General features: G+C 29.2%; 1 protein-coding gene across 1 annotated transcript in view; it reads left to right on the top strand.

Annotated features, from left to right (window-relative positions):
- Positions 1-19,426, top strand: part of LOC107456793 (uncharacterized) — a 122,402-nt gene extending 102,976 nt beyond the window's left edge. The window contains exons 5-7 of the mRNA XM_016074747.4: positions 13,009-13,085; positions 17,048-17,148; positions 18,343-19,426. Coding sequence (XP_015930233.1) covers positions 13,009-13,085; positions 17,048-17,148; positions 18,343-18,848 — 684 coding nt within the window. The 3' untranslated portion in view covers positions 18,849-19,426. The remainder of the gene's footprint in view (positions 1-13,008; positions 13,086-17,047; positions 17,149-18,342) is intronic.
- Positions 19,427-19,626: the final 200 nt, after the last annotated feature.

The following is a 19,626-nucleotide window of genomic DNA, read 5'->3' on the forward strand; positions in this document are numbered from 1 at the left end:
ATTTTCATAAAAATAAGAAATATTTTCTGAAATGTTAAAATTTTTTTTTAGAAAAATAAAATATTTTCTGAAAAGGACTTTGTGAGTACCCATGTTATATGAGGAGGAAAACCACGAAAACCTTCTACACTCAGTATGACGACAAATACGGGACTTGGCTTCGTTGAATGCTTCATCATTTTGAAAAAATACTAACATAAATAGTAGTTATATTACGCAATCACACTAATGATGAAAAAATGAATATGATATTAGCAATGAATGGTTGTTAGTTGAAAACTGAACAGATGCCTTTGATTTCATTTAATTTTTAGTTTTGCAAGAACTCCAACACATATTAATATAGATATTTAAGAAATATAAATTTTATTAGTTTTCTATAAATCATTTATGAAACAAATTATTATCTAATTAAAAACTAATATATATATATCAATATATCTACGGTGTTTATTCAATCATATTTTTATTAAAATAAATACATTAATAACTTTAATTTTATTTTCTATTAGAAAATGAGTAACGACATATTTATATTATCAATTATATATTATATTTACTTAAAATTTCAAATAAATTGTTTTAAATCAAAAAACATGTAATGCGAATTTTTGCCGTTTTAAATTCACTTATATTCAAAACATATTCATTTTATTATTATTTAATATTATAATAATGCAAATAACTTACATTATTTTGAAAATACGAGTAAATTCAAAAGTATATAACCTTTAACGGATACTGATTACAGAACTTGGGAGAGCCATGTTATCTATTTTCGCACATAATTTTACAAAGATAATGTCTGTCCGGGACGTTTGGGGTTTATCCACATTTTATCAATTTGGCATAATAAAAAGTATAACATAGTGCTTCATAATTGTTATAGAACGTGGGAATACAACTATTTCTCAGAAAATTGTTAAGAAACATATGATGTATGCTCGCAGAAGTGGTTGGATGAAACTTTGAATAAAATGTTATTTATTTTATTAAAATACATTTTGTCTTTATTGAGCATTTTCACATGTGAAAAAGTTTATATTATCAAGAAAAAATTGCACTCTTTAATAATTCATACAAAAAGTTTCAGAAAAATATGTGGAATTCTCTGACAAACTCGAAGTTTTATTTGCAAAAACATAAATATTTTTATAAAACTAACAAATTTTTAACAAAAAGTAAAAAATATTTTCTTAAAAGAGAAAATTTTTTGTAAAAACATAAATATTTTCTTAAAAGATAGAAAATGTTTAACAAAGAGTTAAAATATTTTCTTAAAATACAAATTTTTTGTAAAAACATGAATATTTTCTGATAAAATAGAAAATTTTGCTAAAACGTTTGAAATATTTTCTTAAAAGAGAAAATTTTTTGTAAAAACATAAATATTTTTCTTAAAAGATAGAAAATTTTATTAAAAAGTTAGAAATATTCTTATAAAACTAGCAAACTTTTAACAAAAAGTTAAAATAATTTCTTAAAAGAAAAAATTTTTTGTAAGAAACATAAATATTTTATTGAAAGATAGAAAATTTTGTCAAAAAGTTTGAAATATTATTATAAAAATTTTTAACAAAAAGTAAAAATATTTTCTTAAAAGAGAAAATTTTTTGTAAGAAGCATAAATATTTTATTAAAAGACAGAAAATTTTGTCAAAAGGTTTGAAATATTTTTATAAAACTGGCAAATTTTTAACAAAAAGTAAAAATATTTTCTTAAAAGAGAAAATGTTTTGTAAGAAACATAAATATTTTATTAAAAAGGTAGAAAACTTTGTTAAAAAGTTTGAAATATTTTTATAAAACTGGCAAATTTTTAACAAGAAGTTAAAATATTTTCTTAAAAGAGAAAATTTTTTGCAAAAACATATATTCATATAACATATATATTGTAATATTTTCTGAAAAAAATATAAAATTTTGTTAAAAAGAAATAAAAATGCTACATTATTTCCTAGCTCGTTCAGATTTTAAGATGATTACTTTAAGTTAGATCAATAAATATTTTCTATAAAAACATTTAAACATTAATTTTAAATCATAAAGGCAGGAGAATCCGTTGGTTCAATGAACTATTCAGAGTGCGGGACAAGGACCCATATTTAAATACTACTTTCTACAAAATTCATCCATACTCCTAACTCTATGAATTAGCAGAAAAAACTTACCAAAAAGCTTGACATATGTGGGACTCGATCACAACTTCATAGTATCCTAATTCTCGTTGTCTCTTTCTTAAACACTTCCAATTTCATTTTCACAATTTTTATCATCTTTTTATTATTATCTGTGGAATGATCTTTCTTTTTTCTTGAACAAGACGGTGCGTGAATGGATCGGATATGATTGAGTAAATCAGATTTTGACTTAAAAAATTCACTACACAAATTAAACTTATGCGAAACTAAATGAGTCAGTAAGTGTCTCTTTAAATTATCATTTTGAAAAAAGTCTTTTTATATTCTTCACATTCAAAAATTTCTCGATTTTTCATGAGTTTTTAAATGTCTACTCAAGTTACACTTTCGATTAAACTCCATATCACATAAACGACATTTAATGTCTTTTTCATTTGAGTGAATTTTCAAATGTTAAACCATATTCTTTTTATGCGTGTCTGTTTTTCACATATTTCACATATCTACAAAATAAAATAAACGCTATTTGAATATCATACTACTTTAACTCAATGAATTATTTAAAAAAGTTAAAGTATTCTACAGAAAAGGATTATTTTTAAAAATTGTTAAGTTTTTAAAGTTAATATCGTTTTTTTTCTTTCGAAAATCAATTTTGCATCGCAAACCGTAACAATTTTAATTATATACGCATATTGAAATCATCATAAGTTTTCAAAAATCCTCGAAACGTAAATATTCAACAAGTAATATAGAGTTATACAAAAATATTTTTATAAATCCGGAGTAGTGTAAGTGTGATTCAAGTAAATATTAGAAAATAATAATGTTATAAATAATAGAAAACAACTCACACTAGTTTTGTTATTCGTTTTAGAATTCGTATAGTTTTTTCGTCATTTGCTTTTAATGAAGGACACTATTACGTAATTAATTTATTGCGCCTATAAGTACTTTAATTTTCTTATTTGATATTATTATAATGATAAAAATTTACTTAATTTTAAAATTAGGTGTCGAATTTAAAACTATCTCACTATATATTAACGGATATTGACAGACCGTGAGAGATCCGCGATAACTATATCCTCTTGTATATGGATAATTTCTGTCCGTGACGTATGGGATTTATCTATATTTCATTAGTTAATCACAATTGTTAGGATGTAGCTTATCTGTATACATGAGGTTATAGTTATCGCGGATCTCTCACGGTCTGTCAATATCCGTTAATATATAGTGAGATAGTTTTAAATTCGACACCTAATTTTAAAATTAAGTAAATTTTTATCATTATAATAATATCAAATAAGAAAATTAAAGTACTTATAGGCGCAATAAATTAATTACGTAATAGTGTCCTTCATTAAAAGCAAATGACGAAAAAACTATACGAATTCTAAAACGAATAACAAAACTAGTGTGAGTTGTTTTCTATTATTTATAACATTATTATTTTCTAATATTTACTTGAATCACACTTACACTACTCCGGATTTATAAAAATATTTTTGTATAACTCTATATTACTTGTTGAATATTTACGTTTCGAGGATTTTTGAAAACTTATGATGATTTCAATATGCGTATATAATTAAAATTGTTACGGTTTGCGATGCAAAATTGATTTTCGAAAGAAAAAAAACGATATTAACTTTAAAAACTTAACAATTTTTAAAAATAATCCTTTTCTGTAGAATACTTTAACTTTTTTAAATAATTCATTGAGTTAAAGTAGTATGATATTCAAATAGCGTTTATTTTATTTTGTAGATATGTGAAATATGTGAAAAACAGACACGCATAAAAAGAATATGGTTTAACATTTGAAAATTCACTCAAATGAAAAAGACATTAAATGTCGTTTATGTGATATGGAGTTTAATCGAAAGTGTAACTTGAGTAGACATTTAAAAACTCATGAAAAATCGAGAAATTTTTGAATGTGAAGAATATAAAAAGACTTTTTTCAAAATGATAATTTAAAGAGACACTTACTGACTCATTTAGTTTCGCATAAGTTTAATTTGTGTAGTGAATTTTTTAAGTCAAAATCTGATTTACTCAATCATATCCGATCCATTCACGCACCGTCTTGTTCAAGAAAAAAGAAAGATCATTCCACAGATAATAATAAAAAGATGATAAAAATTGTGAAAATGAAATTGGAAGTGTTTAAGAAAGAGACAACGAGAATTAGGATACTATGAAGTTGTGATCGAGTCCCACATATGTCAAGCTTTTTGGTAAGTTTTTTCTGCTAATTCATAGAGTTAGGAGTATGGATGAATTTTGTAGAAAGTAGTATTTAAATATGGGTCCTTGTCCCGCACTCTGAATAGTTCATTGAACCAACGGATTCTCCTGCCTTTATGATTTAAAATTAATGTTTAAATGTTTTTATAGAAAATATTTATTGATCTAACTTAAAGTAATCATCTTAAAATCTGAACGAGCTAGGAAATAATGTAGCATTTTTATTTCTTTTTAACAAAATTTTATATTTTTTTCAGAAAATATTACAATATATATGTTATATGAATATATGTTTTTGCAAAAAATTTTCTCTTTTAAGAAAATATTTTAACTTCTTGTTAAAAATTTGCCAGTTTTATAAAAATATTTCAAACTTTTTAACAAAGTTTTCTACCTTTTTAATAAAATATTTATGTTTCTTACAAAACATTTTCTCTTTTAAGAAAATATTTTTACTTTTTGTTAAAAATTTGCCAGTTTTATAAAAATATTTCAAACCTTTTGACAAAATTTTCTGTCTTTTAATAAAATATTTATGCTTCTTACAAAAAATTTTCTCTTTTAAGAAAATATTTTTACTTTTTGTTAAAAATTTTTATAATAATATTTCAAACTTTTTGACAAAATTTTCTATCTTTCAATAAAATATTTATGTTTCTTACAAAAAATTTTTTCTTTTAAGAAATTATTTTAACTTTTTGTTAAAAGTTTGCTAGTTTTATAAGAATATTTCTAACTTTTTAATAAAATTTTCTATCTTTTAAGAAAAATATTTATGTTTTTACAAAAAATTTTCTCTTTTAAGAAAATATTTCAAACGTTTTAGCAAAATTTTCTATTTTATCAGAAAATATTCATGTTTTTACAAAAAATTTGTATTTTAAGAAAATATTTTAACTCTTTGTTAAACATTTTCTATCTTTTAAGAAAATATTTATGTTTTTACAAAAAATTTTCTCTTTTAAGAAAATATTTTTTACTTTTTGTTAAAAATTTGTTAGTTTTATAAAAATATTTATGTTTTTGCAAATAAAACTTCGAGTTTGTCAGAGAATTCCACATATTTTTCTGAAACTTTTTGTATGAATTATTAAAGAGTGCAATTTTTTCTTGATAATATAAACTTTTTCACATGTGAAAATGCTCAATAAAGACAAAATGTATTTTAATAAAATAAATAACATTTTATTCAAAGTTTCATCCAACCACTTCTGCGAGCATACATCATATGTTTCTTAACAATTTTCTGAGAAATAGTTGTATTCCCACGTTCTATAACAATTATGAAGCACTATGTTATACTTTTTATTATGCCAAATTGATAAAATGTGGATAAACCCCAAACGTCCCGGACAGACATTATCTTTGTAAAATTATGTGCGAAAATAGATAACATGGCTCTCCCAAGTTCTGTAATCAGTATCCGTTAAAGGTTATATACTTTTGAATTTACTCGTATTTTCAAAATAATGTAAGTTATTTGCATTATTATAATATTAAATAATAATAAAATGAATATGTTTTGAATATAAGTGAATTTAAAACGGCAAAAATTCGCATTACATGTTTTTTGATTTAAAACAATTTATTTGAAATTTTAAGTAAATATAATATATAATTGATAATATAAATATGTCGTTACTCATTTTCTAATAGAAAATAAAATTAAAGTTATTAATGTATTTATTTTAATAAAAATATGATTGAATAAACACCGTAGATATATTGATATATATATATTAGTTTTTAATTAGATAATAATTTGTTTCATAAATGATTTATAGAAAACTAATAAAATTTATATTTCTTAAATATCTATATTAATATGTGTTGGAGTTCTTGCAAAACTAAAAATTAAATGAAATCAAAGGCATCTGTTCAGTTTTCAACTAACAACCATTCATTGCTAATATCATATTCATTTTTTCATCATTAGTGTGATTGCGTAATATAACTACTATTTATGTTAGTATTTTTTCAAAATGATGAAGCATTCAACGAAGCCAAGTCCCGTATTTGTCGTCATACTGAGTGTAGAAGGTTTTCGTGGTTTTCCTCCTCATATAACATGGGTACTCACAAAGTCCTTTTCAGAAAATATTTTATTTTTCTAAAAAAAAATTTTAACATTTCAGAAAATATTTCTTATTTTTATGAAAATTTTCTATCTTTTAGTAAAATATTTTTGCTTTTTGTAAAAAATATCCTAGTTTTGTAAAAATATTTCAAACTTTTTATTAACATTTTCCAATTTTCAGAAAATATTTTTACTATTGAGGGTAACTTTCTAATATTTTTATTTTTGTAAAAATAATATCTAACTTTTAAGAAAATAATTTTATTTTTGTAAAAAATTTCTAGTTTTTTAAAGTAAAACCTTAAGTTTTTCCTCTGATCTCTGTACATTCACAGGATACTGGTTAACAAAGCCAAGCCCACTTCTTGTCGTCGGACTAAGCGTAGGAGGTTTTCGTGGTTTTCCTATTCATATAACATGGGTACTCACAAAGTCCACTTCGAAGACATGTATTGTCTCAAGATCTAGGGGTTCTCTTGTCTTCTGAGTTCAATAATGACAAAGACTATATTGATAGCTGTATATCCGAACGACGGTTATAAAATCAAATCTTATAAAATAATATTCATTGATTTAAAATTAATATACCTTTAAGTCTAATATTTTTAATATTCACAGTACTTAATAAATATAATTTTTATTTTGATACTGAATCAATTTATTTAAAATGTATTAATTAATATTGATTAGATTAATAATAATTAAAGTCTATTATATCAACTATATTTATATTAAAAATAACTAAATTAAGAGTTATTAATATATTTTCTTTTTAATATTTAAGTATAGATGGAGCCATTAGAATAGGAAGCATGATATCATTTATTTATTATGTAATAATTAACACGTGTATGGTCAGTAGTGTTGCCACTGAAAGAAAGTTATAATAGCATTTAGTAGGGCAGAAATAATTATTTAATAACTGTCAAATGGTTAAGTGAAAAATATATCTATGAAACTGTATTAAGATATTGATATCAAATCCTTTTCATTTATACACGTGTTCAGAATACAAAAGTTTAACTTATTAACACATATCTAACCAAGCATTCGTGGGTCAGTGGTTATGATATCCAACTACTGACCCACGAAGGCTTTTTGATTGGCGTGAGTTCGACCCTCAGCCTTAATTATATTTAATAAATAATATTAAAACAGATTTAAATATTAAAATAGATTTAAAGTTATTTTATTTCTAAAATTCTCACATCGATGGCGCCACTAGAGTAAAAGTATGATATCATTTATGTGTTACGTAATAAGAGATGACGTCATAACTTCATACTATACAATATCTATCCAAATAACAAAGTTTCTAAGTGTTGCCATCCTTAAAAACTAATATTAAAAATAATAAGTGTTGCCACCCTCAAAAAGCTAATAAATTAAATAAGAAACAGAAACCGAAACTAAAATCGAAACTACAGGCGGGCAGAAATAAGTATACGGGCAGAAATAAGCAACTTCCGGTTATAGGCGGGCAGAAATAAGCAACTTCCGGTTAAAGGCGGGTAGAAATAAGCAACTTCCGGTTGGGGCAGAAATAAGCTCCGGTTGACTTTGGGTGATGTCGTCACTTCCGTAGCACCAACCGCGGCTATTCTCAAAAAACTAATAAATTAAATAATACACAGAAACCGAAACTAAAATCGAAACTACAGGCGGGCAGAAATAAGTATACGGGCAGAAATAAGCAACTTCCGGATGTAGGAGGGCAGAAATAAGCAACTTCCGGTTATAGACGGGCAGAAATAAGCAACTTCCGGTTGGGGCAGAAATAAGCAACTTCCGGTTGGGGCAGAAATAAGCTCCGGTTGACTTTCCATGATGACGTCACTTCCGCCGCACCAACCGCGGCTATTACTACTGTCAATGTCATTCAGGAAAAAAAATCAACTTTCAACCATTAAATGCTGCAACCATAAGATTCTAAATTAAGCCATAATTTATATGCATTATATAATCCATATTAAGTAGTGCAAAAACATAATCCTATATTAAGGTAGCAGGAAATTATACAGGGTGTCCCAAAACGACCGCATAAACTCTGCACAGCTAGATTCCTCGTTGGGAGTACATAAAAACTGCCCAAAGAAGCGTTCTTGTACGATCCATAGTTTACGAGAAAAATACGAAAAACAAAGTATGACGTCACTGCCGGTGCAAGAAGAAAAGCACTTTATTGGACATATCCACGGCGTGCTCAAGCCTGCCTCGACATGTACGGCGGACACTTTGAACATTTGCTTTAAATTGTGCATAGTATACTGCTGTTGATATTTTCAATAAAATGTTTTTTCTTGCACCGGCAGTGACGTCATACTTTGTTTTTCGCATTTTTCTTGTAAACTATGGATCGTACAAGAACGCTTCTTTGGGCAGTTTTTATGTACTCCCAACGAGGAATCTAGCTGTGCAGAGTTTATGCGGTCGTTTTGGGACACCCTGTATTAAGATTAGGAACGATATAATGGTTCAAAATGTTCCAAAATTTCAATTTGCGTGTAGTTTTTAATATAAGATTTCGTAAAAGGACAATTCTCTCATCATAAAGAGATCTTAATCTCTGGCAGCGATCAGTAAGCAGGTGGGTGACCAGTTTGATCAGCATGTGCAGGGACCAAGGGAGTGCGTTATCGGTCGTCGGTAATCTATTCTACTGTAAAATGCTCGAATTCGCGTGAAAATCGTTGGGCTGCAAAAGAGGGGGTGCCATCCTCTCTGCAGATTATTAAAATTATGATGACATGTGTTCGAATCATCTTCAATGATATTTCCCAGACCATCGCCAATAGCCCATTGTGCAACTCTAATGCGATGTACATGAAGTACCTACCGTACCCAAGGCAAGCGAAGTACCAAATCCTATGTATTTTTATACTGTACTTAAGGAAATCCAAATCAAGTAGATACTTTCGTTAGATAGATATTTTTCGTTTTGGATAGATTTTGATATAGTTTAGAAGCTATAAAGGTTTCGTATAGTTATGTCCATTCATGCGACTAACTTCGCTATTTAGACAAGTAAGACATTTTTCCTCTTTCATTTTCTCTTACGCTAAATTCAATAAAATCGAAAGTAAGCCGATAAAAGTGTTAGCTTTATAGTTATAAGGGTTTTATTCAAATATCAGTGAAAAATTAAAAATTTAATGAGTGACAGTCTTGTAACAAATTATAAGTTCTACTTTATTGTTTCGATTTCATCTAATTCAGCTTAAGAAAATGCATAGGTAATAATACCTTATTTGGCAAGTAAAGTTTTTGTGGCGTAATTAGGTAACATAATGAGTATTTATTCCAAATTGTTTCCATTTTGAGCCACGATGGCTCAGGGGAATGAGCAGTCGCCTTCCAATGAGGTGAACCGGGTTCGAATCCCAGCAAAGGCCGGTCGATACGAATCCGCATCCGACTTGCATCGACCACAGCGCTGACGTAAAATATCCTCAGTGGTAGACGGGTCATGGGTCCGTTTGCCTTCAGGCTAACCGTGGGAGGTTCTCGTGGTCTTCCTCTCCGTGTATTGCAAATGCGGGCTAGTTCCATCAAAAAGTCCTCCACGACGGCAAATTTCTCCCAGTACTTGATCCAAGAGTTCCCTTTGTCTTCTGGATTAGATTCAAAATTGTAAGGATACGGAGTTTAGCATTAGTAGTCGTAAACTCAAAAAATGGGGTCGCTGTTCAACGATGGTTACAAAATTGATACCATGAGCCGTGGTGGCTCAAAGGATACAGCGCTCGCCTTCTAATTAGGTGAACCGGGTTCGAATCCCAGCTATGGTTGGCCTATACGAACTCCACACCCGGCACTTACCCTGACGTAAAATATACTCAGTGATGGACTGATCATTGATTAGAGTCCCCTTGCAGTCAAGCTAACTGTGGGAGGTTTTGGTGGTTTTCCTCTTCATGTAACGCAAATCTGGGTCAGTTCCATCAAAAAGTCCTCCACGATGGCAAATGTATCCTACAAGTCCTATGTTTTGATTGTTACTTGGCTTGTTAACCATCAGAACAGTTCCGAAATTAGAACTGTTCCTCGTATGTTAAACTAAACAGCAATCACATTTTCTCTCGGTACGAGTTATGCATTCTACGGTAAAAATAATTCTTCGAACAAAAGTTAGCTAAAACAATTCTTTTCAGTATCTAATCAATGCTTTCGGGATGACATCATCTTGACGACAGTGGCATTTCTTTCGCGTTTTAGAATCGCGAGAAGAAATAGTAGTAAGAGATGAGGAACTAGAAATCGTGATGGCCTTGCAACTTCCGCCTCAAATCGAATGTCATGAGCGAAATGTGACAGCTCAACCAACTTAAAAAAAAAGAAGAGAAAACCCTTCCTATTGTTACCTAGAATTTTGATCTCGTCTTTCGATTCAATCGCCCGCGAAGTCAATGTTTGCGTTTGCGGTGACATAATCTCTTGCTAAAATCGCCATGTTGATGAGAAAATTTGATGGAATAAGAAGAAAACTGAACTACAGACTCCACCACGCAAACGATTTTTTTCCCCTTTTTTTGAGGCCTAATTTTGACAACAGGCGAGATGAACTCGTCGACTGTAAAACTAAATAATTGTTTTTAAGTTTGAGAGAGAGGTTTTTACTTTACAACAATCTATATAGGTAATGTAAGATGTTGTTTGCGAACTATTGAAGTTGTCAGGTGAAGTTTGTTATTCAAACGCAATATTTGTTCTTGTCAAATAACAAATAAATTAATGGGAGAGATTGCACGAATTATACAGAACGTGATCTCATTATTAAAATACCCCAATTGCAACAATATATATATATATATATATATATATATATATATATATATATATATATATATATATATATATATATATATATAAGATAATTATTTATAGTTTTCCGTTGTACAGATAATTATTATATCGTCAAATATTAGTTACAGTTCCCCAGTGACCGAATTCGCAATTGAGGATATTTTTATAATCAGAGTAATAACTTAAAAGAATATTTTTTTAATTCAGAAATTTGAATGGAATTAAAAAAAGTCGTAAAAATTGAATTTTTTTTAAATTTTTAAAAATTTCATAATTTTTATTTTCTTTTTTTTTCAATTTTTTCCCTTCTTTCTTTCTTATATATATACAGGGGTTGGACAAAATAATAGAAACACTTCTATACTTACTAATTTTTTTTAAAATTTCTCTAGAAACACTTGAAGAATTATTTTAAGACTTTAGAAGTGTTTAAGTCATGCGATTTCTCATACATATCAATAAAGTTTAAAGCTTTTAGAGGCCTGAAGGACAGACAATAATTTACGAACGAAAAATAGTATTTTCGAACTCCCTATGCCACAAAATACAGCGATAAGTTTGTAATTCATATTAGTTGATTAGAAAATGAAATATTTGCGCAAAATTTCGTGAACCTAGCTTAAATAATCATGGAGATATGGACCTTTTTATAAGAAACTAATTTATTTGTTTGACATTTTCTAACTATAACTGCATAAATATTCAATAAAATTAAACATTTTTAGAATAATTTTTAATTAATAATAAAAAATTTATTCTAAAATTTGAAAAAAATTCGTTAAAAATTGCGCCAGATATGAGTATTTAAAGTTTCATACTGCGCATGCGCGGGAAACATTCAAAAAAATTTTTTAAAAAATCTGAATTTTATTCAGAATTGTGTATGGTAACTTATGAAAAAAGTCAGATTTGAATATCTTGAGAATGTAAAAAGTGTTCATCAAATTTCCAGGTAGCTTTTGTACTTTTTTAATAAAAGCTCTAAATGATAAGGGGTTTTCATTTTATATCATAAAACAAAATATCATAAAACTTATCTGTATACTACTTACAAATATGTGAGGTTTGTAATGGAAAAGCAATATATGTTCTCATCAATAAATAAATAAAAAGAGGGAAATAGAGAGAGAAGAAAAAATTTGCATATTGAATAAAAGTTAAGTTAAAAAAATGTTATCGCGCTATTAAAATACCATAATTGCATTAACAAAAAAAAAAAGAAAATTACAGATTTTTAGTTTGCAAATAAATGCAAATATTTACTTTCTTTTTTTGGGGGGAGGGGGGGGGGTCAGGTGAAGTTTGATATTCAATTTTTTACTTATTTTTTTCATTTATTCTCGGGGGGGGGGAGTGATTGCGCGAAGTTAATTTATAAAGATTTTGCTCTCATTATTAAAATACCCTAATTGCATCTCTGAAATAAAAAAAACTTTTTAGTTGTTATTTATTTGTTAACTATCATGCATGTGAAGTACATTGCATTTAAATGCGATATTTTGTTTTGAAATAGAAAAAGATTTGCCCGAAGTTAATATCTGCGACGATTTAACGTCTGATTGCAAAATATCTCAATTTCAGTCACACTAAAATAAAAAGAAAAGAAAAAAACAATTACATCAATTCTTACGTCCTTATTCACTATGAATTATTAGCTTTTTAAATAATATCGTAATGTACTAATTATAAAATAAAATAATAGTAATTTTTTGTTTATCTTTTTCTTTTTAGATAACAAAGTTGAAAATCGACAGCAATCCTTTTGCCAAAGGATTCCGAGATTCCTCCAGACTTACTGATTTGGAAAGGTAAAAAAAAATTTCATTAATAAATTTATTTAACGAACAATAAAATTTGTTATTTCTATTACTAACCTTATTAATTCCATTGGAAAAAAAGGCTGACATCTCCATATATTCCCTACCGATTGGCAACTAATGATCACAGATATAATTTTTTATAGTAAACCTGGGAATTATACGTAATTCAAAAATTTTGTTCGAAACTCTATTTGCTATGCACAGTTTAATTCGAAACACTATTTATAACTCTTTATGAGAAAAGAAAAAAAAAATCAGATTTCTCCTGCCCCTCATTTTCTTCAATAAAAAGAAATATCACATTTTAATTTCCTATTCATTTTTTACTATCAGCGATTTCATTTGTAACTTCACGATCAGCCAGAAGAGGTAACTAAACTTTTTTCATGTATGTGTCGCCATCTGTTAGAAAACAGGAGAACTACCTTTTATAGTCTTTTGTTCTCTTTTTAATTTCCCTAATTAATTTAATTCTCTTCGGGCTTGAAAGCATAATACTTCATATAACTTCATATGCATTGTTAATAATTTCTCAAAAATACGATTAAAAAAACTTCTCGTTTCATACGTTATAATTAACAAATTAATACTAATACTAATAATATGTTAAGGAGCTTCAAATTTAATTTTGTAATCTCAATTTAATTAAAAGTTGGATCACCATCTTTAATAACATAATCAATACCATTAAGTGGAATGACGTTGTCAGACACCAATTTTTATCTTCTTTTTTATCTTCTCATAATATCAACGTTCGTTCCATTGTATTGTAATGCACATAAATATTATTACTTCGTCTCATTTTCTCAATTTTAAAAAAACTTACTTTTCAAATTGCTTCTCTTCACAGATGACCAGGTTCGGATTAAACGCACACGTGGCCCTAGGCCATTCAAATTTTTAGGGCCCTTAGATTAATTTTTTTTCTCGTATATTTTTTATTTATTCAAATATAAAAGCATTTATATATCTTTTCATTTAAGAAAGCAAATTTAAAATAAAAATAAATAACAATAAATTAAATTTTACTTTATTTTGTTAAATTGGAACTAAAAAAATTATCGTATTTTATTAATATATATTTAAAATTGATTATTTTTAAAAAAAAATCATTGCTTTTCTTAATTTTTGTAAAGTTATTTTCAAAAAAAAATTTTTAAGGGGGCCCCAGGCCATGGCCTAGTCTGGCCTAATGAATAATCCGGCCCTGCAGGTGACTTCTTACATGAAACATTTAAAATAATAGTCATAAAACGTTCCAAAATTTAAGCTTAATCATTTGATAATACATATAGCTATAATCATCGCCAATAACTAATCCTAATATAAGCAAGCTGGCTTCCGAATTAGAAAGGAAAATAAAAAATCGTTTGAAAATTTTATGAAGAATACATAGATTTAATTGCCCATGTCGGAGATCTTATCGGGCATTTTCAAATGTCTCCCTTTCTCTAGATAACAAATGATAACACTTCTCTTGAAATTTATTCGTAGCCATCATTATGAAACAATATCCCACCGTTAAGTCAGTGCTTTACTCTAATCAATGAGAATGACCATTATGCCCGAAAGAGCTTAGGGTAAAATGGGTAAAAGGGCTTAAAAGCGAATGGAAATGAGAAGAGCCCTTTATTCTTAATGGTGCAGGCACTGACTGGACGAATAAATTAGCGATTTAGTTCCAAGCACGTCCCACCTTTAAGTCCGCTCTACGTCAAAATGCCGCCCCGAATTCATTAATACTACCGCTGGACTTAGGTCTACGTTCGGAATTAGAGCCTGGACTTCGAAAATGAGATTTCTCTTAAGGACTCCGTACTTCCAGAAGAATCGATTTCGGGTTTTAGAATTAGCGAGTGACAGCTTTGATCTGTAAAATTTGTTAAAGATAGCTTCATATATTTTAAATGCTTATTTGTTTCTGTTTCTAGTTTGAAGGCAATTTAATTGCACGGTAAAGAAAAAAAAATAAATAAATGAACTTTACATGACAATCTACTGCAAAATACTGAACCCGCACTGGGGAATACTGAGTCCGTTAAAATATTCGCAGAAGGTTCAGTAATTTTACTGAAATAAAATACTATTAATTACTTCGACTTATAGACATTGAGCATTTTCCAGCTCTGAAACAGCCAGGCACATTGCATTAGAGCTAAAAGCCTCTTGAGACATAATCGGAGAGAGTGCATATAGACTGGAAAAAAAATTGAAACCCAATCCGTGATTGGCGAAGATTATGCCCACCATATCAAATGGGCTACTGCCCAAAGGTATGATTTGTTTTGGGAACATAGATGACTTTGTGACCCGACAGATTTAACGTACACCAATCTCCATTTACTACCCGAGGAATTTTCGGCCGGCGGGAATCAAACTCACGACCTCTTGGACATGGGTCCAACACCCTACCAACCTGGCTATCCCAGCCTTAGATATTTTCTGTAACTTTGTAAAGGAGAAACTCGGTTTTATGCATTTGAACGAAAATTTAAGCATTTTAAAGAACTCTTGTTTATCCCCTTTGTATTTATATCCCCTGTTTAAAGAAAAAAAGCTCCAAACTCGATCATGAAATGGTGTATAACAAGGGACAAAATGATGATTATTGTTAGAGTATAGATCTGGTTTTCTAGCTTACCATTTCAACTTCACTTCTTTTTGAATTCTCCTTTGAAGGAGAAAGCTTGGCCAAGAAGTCGTCATCTGAGGTCTGGAACCCAAATGATTTTTTGAGCCTTTAAATAAAGGATGCTTGAAATGAACGTCATTAATTTAAGAATCCGTGAAGCAAAAAGGTGGACATATAAGAGGTCGCATTAGTTATATTTAAGCTAAGAAAAAATGAAAATAGCTATCAATAGCTATCAAATATCACTACAGAGAATGAGAGTCTGAAAGATCAAAACCTGTTTCATTGCTGGAAAAAATGGAAAGAAGTCAAATATCGATTGTCAGAAACGCCTCCAGGTTTGGTCAGTAATCAAGCTGACTTTAATGTTATGCATATCGCTTTTCTCATAAGTGATTTGCCCAATTTTGAGAGTATTTTTTGTTTTACAGAGCTTGAATAATGATATACAGTGCCTTATTTCTAAAATATTTTTAACAACTACTGTAAAGGCATATACTAAAGGTGGTAATTACAGAACACAAAAAAAAAATATGAGGTTACTACTTGATATTTCCGTTTTAAAAAGGGAGTGAAAAATAAAATAAAAATTAAGTGAATACTTTTAAAATATATCGTTTGAACCTTCATGGCAAGAAACGCACCCTTTAAACTTTGAATTCATGAGAAGCTCATCTTTGGAATATGGCAACGGTTTTCAAAGTGTGTGCCGCGAGGTGTCCATAATTTCAAGTCTAAATTTATGATAATTTCCTCAAATCATGTTCATCAAATATGTATTGCTAATTAATACCTGTGGGAAGCTGTGTTTTCAGTAGTATCTAGGAGAACTAATATCACTCTAAATTAAATGTCGAAAAAATGAGAGGAACTATATCGAGCTTTTCGAAAATATAAAATATATACAATGATTTTCAAACTCACCATTGCACTAAACATGCTAATTATACTGCCGTGAGACATTATCTATCCTCACAAGGATGTCACAATTTAAGAACGCATTGGATATGGCATTTAATTAAACCTATAAGAATAAGTTTATTTATCACACAAATAAAACAAGGTTTCAATCCCCCTCCCTTTCCATGAAAATTCGTTTAATCAAGCAAAAATAACAAAGTAAGAGTAAATAACATGCAAAATTTGAAAAGGAAATGGTTTGTTTGGAAATGCTATCTTTGATTTTGGGGCAAAAAACTAGCAACTGAATTTTTTCTCAAAAAATAAATTCTCAAAAACTCTATTTTCATAATCTCATTGCACCAATTTTTTTCCATTAATTTAGTTTTGGTTCTTATAAGTTTTGTATTTCTTTTAGGGAGTCAATGGAGACCTTATTGAGAGAACACGCCTTTCGATATTCACCTTTCCGAACACTCATGACCGGTGAACTTCCTCCTGATCAGTATGCTCTATCAGGTAATTATTTCTTTAATAATCCATACGTACAAAATACAAAATATTGTATGATGATTTAAACGCGATTTAAGTTCTACATACAACGCCACATTATTAAACCAATTTTTTTTTGTTATTTTGAGTAAACTTCTTTGAATTACAAAGTTAAAGATCAAGCGATTTTTTTGCAAAAACACAAGAAATAGTGAACAAAATCAAGTTATATTTTGTGTTAAAATAATCCAGAATGCGGTAAAAACGAGGATAACAAAAAGGTAATGGCATGAACTCAAGGCAAGTTTGCGGGCATCAGAGCCTAGTAGTGAAACGTATTCTGTGGCAAAAAGGAACTTATGGAGTGTTTAATATAGGTTATGAATCACTCTGACGGCAATCCATGTTTCACAATGAACTTTTTGCGGGCTTTGCGAATGATTTGAGTTAATAAATCCCGGAGGTTGCGATGGTTTCTGGATAGAGGTAACGAGCTGCAAATTTTCTGTATAGATCATCTCAGAATATGCTCTATGGAAATAGAATTCAGATTTAGAGATCTGACAGGCCACTCCATCTTCTAAATATCTTCAGCTTTAAGGTATCTCTCGATCAACCCAGTCCTGTATGGACGCTTATTTTCATTTATAAAAAGAAACAGAAGACAAAACAGACCTCTGCAATCTTATCTAAGACTATACAGATCTAAAAAATATGAGCTTGATGTCAGTACTTTTCCACATTGAAACGCTTCTGAAATTATTTTAGAAGCAAGCAGTGAATTATTGAGAACTGGGAAACTTCCTTAGACTTCAGAATGGCCTAACCCTTTAATAAACAAAATTTATACTTATTTTTATGTATAATTTGCTAAATTGTTAACGAGTTAGTTAATGTCTAAAATAAAAAATAAAGAAATGAAAATAAATTCCTATAATGTTACATACGTTCCAACTGTTAAACAGTAACGTTTTTATTTTTTATTTTCTTTCAAGAACAACAATTGGTTTCTTAAATTCAGAATACTTAGTTTTATATTATTTTCGATTGACATCTTTGGTTCTCTAATCGTCATCCATTCGTACGTGGCATATGTACAATTATAATTTCATTGCTTCCAATTTTATTCTATTACTCATAACTCAAAAATGATTTAGCATCTCTCAAAACTTTCTTCAAATATAATTAGCATTATTTAAATAAAATGTATTTTTCTTTCAGGTTTAGGAGGAATGCCATCGAGTGCCGATCTCCTGTTCATGGCGAGTCAACCAGGTTCCCCATGGAAATTTCCATCATCCCCTCTAAGCATGGCAGACTTGAGTGCCTTGATGTCAGCTCAACATCAATCCCAACAAAATCAGGCTAACTTACAGAGTCTCTACTTTGGTCTACAGAGATCTGCCTTTCCGCCATTTTCTCTACTTGGAGCTGGTGGTCCGACTGCTTTCATATCCGGAACTCCACCTCATCTACAGCCACCGCCATCATCAACACGAAGCACTGCCGGAGGTTCTAGCCTTTCGCCTATAAGTTCCTCACCGACTATGTCGTCGGTACCGACTTCAAGTCACTCTGGAGCACTATACTCTTCAATCCCAGTGACTGCATCAAGGTTGCCCCCGCTGTATCCTGGATTGAAATACCACCCATATTTTCATCCTCGGCTAGTGCAATCATCGTCGAACAAAGACTCAGAGTGTGATGTACTGGCACCACAAGTTTAGCATATTATAGTTTCGATTAATGTCTTGAAATTAGAAATTTGCACAGCTCAGAATGCTCAAAAAAGAATACGGACAAAACGCTCCCGGATATCGTTTGGGTCAAAGACATCGCAAAAATCGTCTGTTGAAAATGATTGAAGAGGCTTTTGTATCTTATAGAATCTCGAAGCATTGATAGCTCTCAGCTAGTGAAAGTGTACAAAGTTATGTAGAAACAGAAATTATTATATTTATGGTCTGAATGTCTATGAAACTGTTAGATTGTAAACAATGACTATTACTATGACAACAGAAGAGGAAGTCATAGAATGTCTACGTTTCCTGCTTGTGTCTTTCATCATAATTGTAATGAAGGTTTCTTTTTCTAAGCATGAAACAGTAGAAAGCTTAAAATGCTTATGAAGAACTTTAACCTATTTCCTGGTGCAATGGTAAAGGTGGCTGGTTTTAAAAGCGAAACTTGGTTTCATCTGAGCAGAGGACAAGAAGGAAAAATGCTCTTTGAACTGTTTCTAATTGCGTGTTTCTTTATTATCAAACTTTTAAAAAAGTGATAAATAAAAATATATTACAACTTCTTTCTTCTTTTTATTGAAAGATGCCTAAGAAAGTCATTTTTGTTGTTACTTTCAAATTAAACCTCCACAATTTAAACCTTCATATAGAATATCAATCATTAACAATAATTCGAAGAAAAGATTTATGACTGGAAGATATTTTAAAAGTAGAAAAGTTAGGAAAATTTTAACTACGAATAAAATAAAATGTATTTTTTTTC

This window comes from Parasteatoda tepidariorum, chromosome 1, assembly GCF_982258835.1.
Source record: "Parasteatoda tepidariorum strain Cologne lab strain chromosome 1, Ptep-v5.0, whole genome shotgun sequence".
NCBI lineage: Eukaryota > Metazoa > Arthropoda > Arachnida > Araneae > Theridiidae > Parasteatoda > Parasteatoda tepidariorum.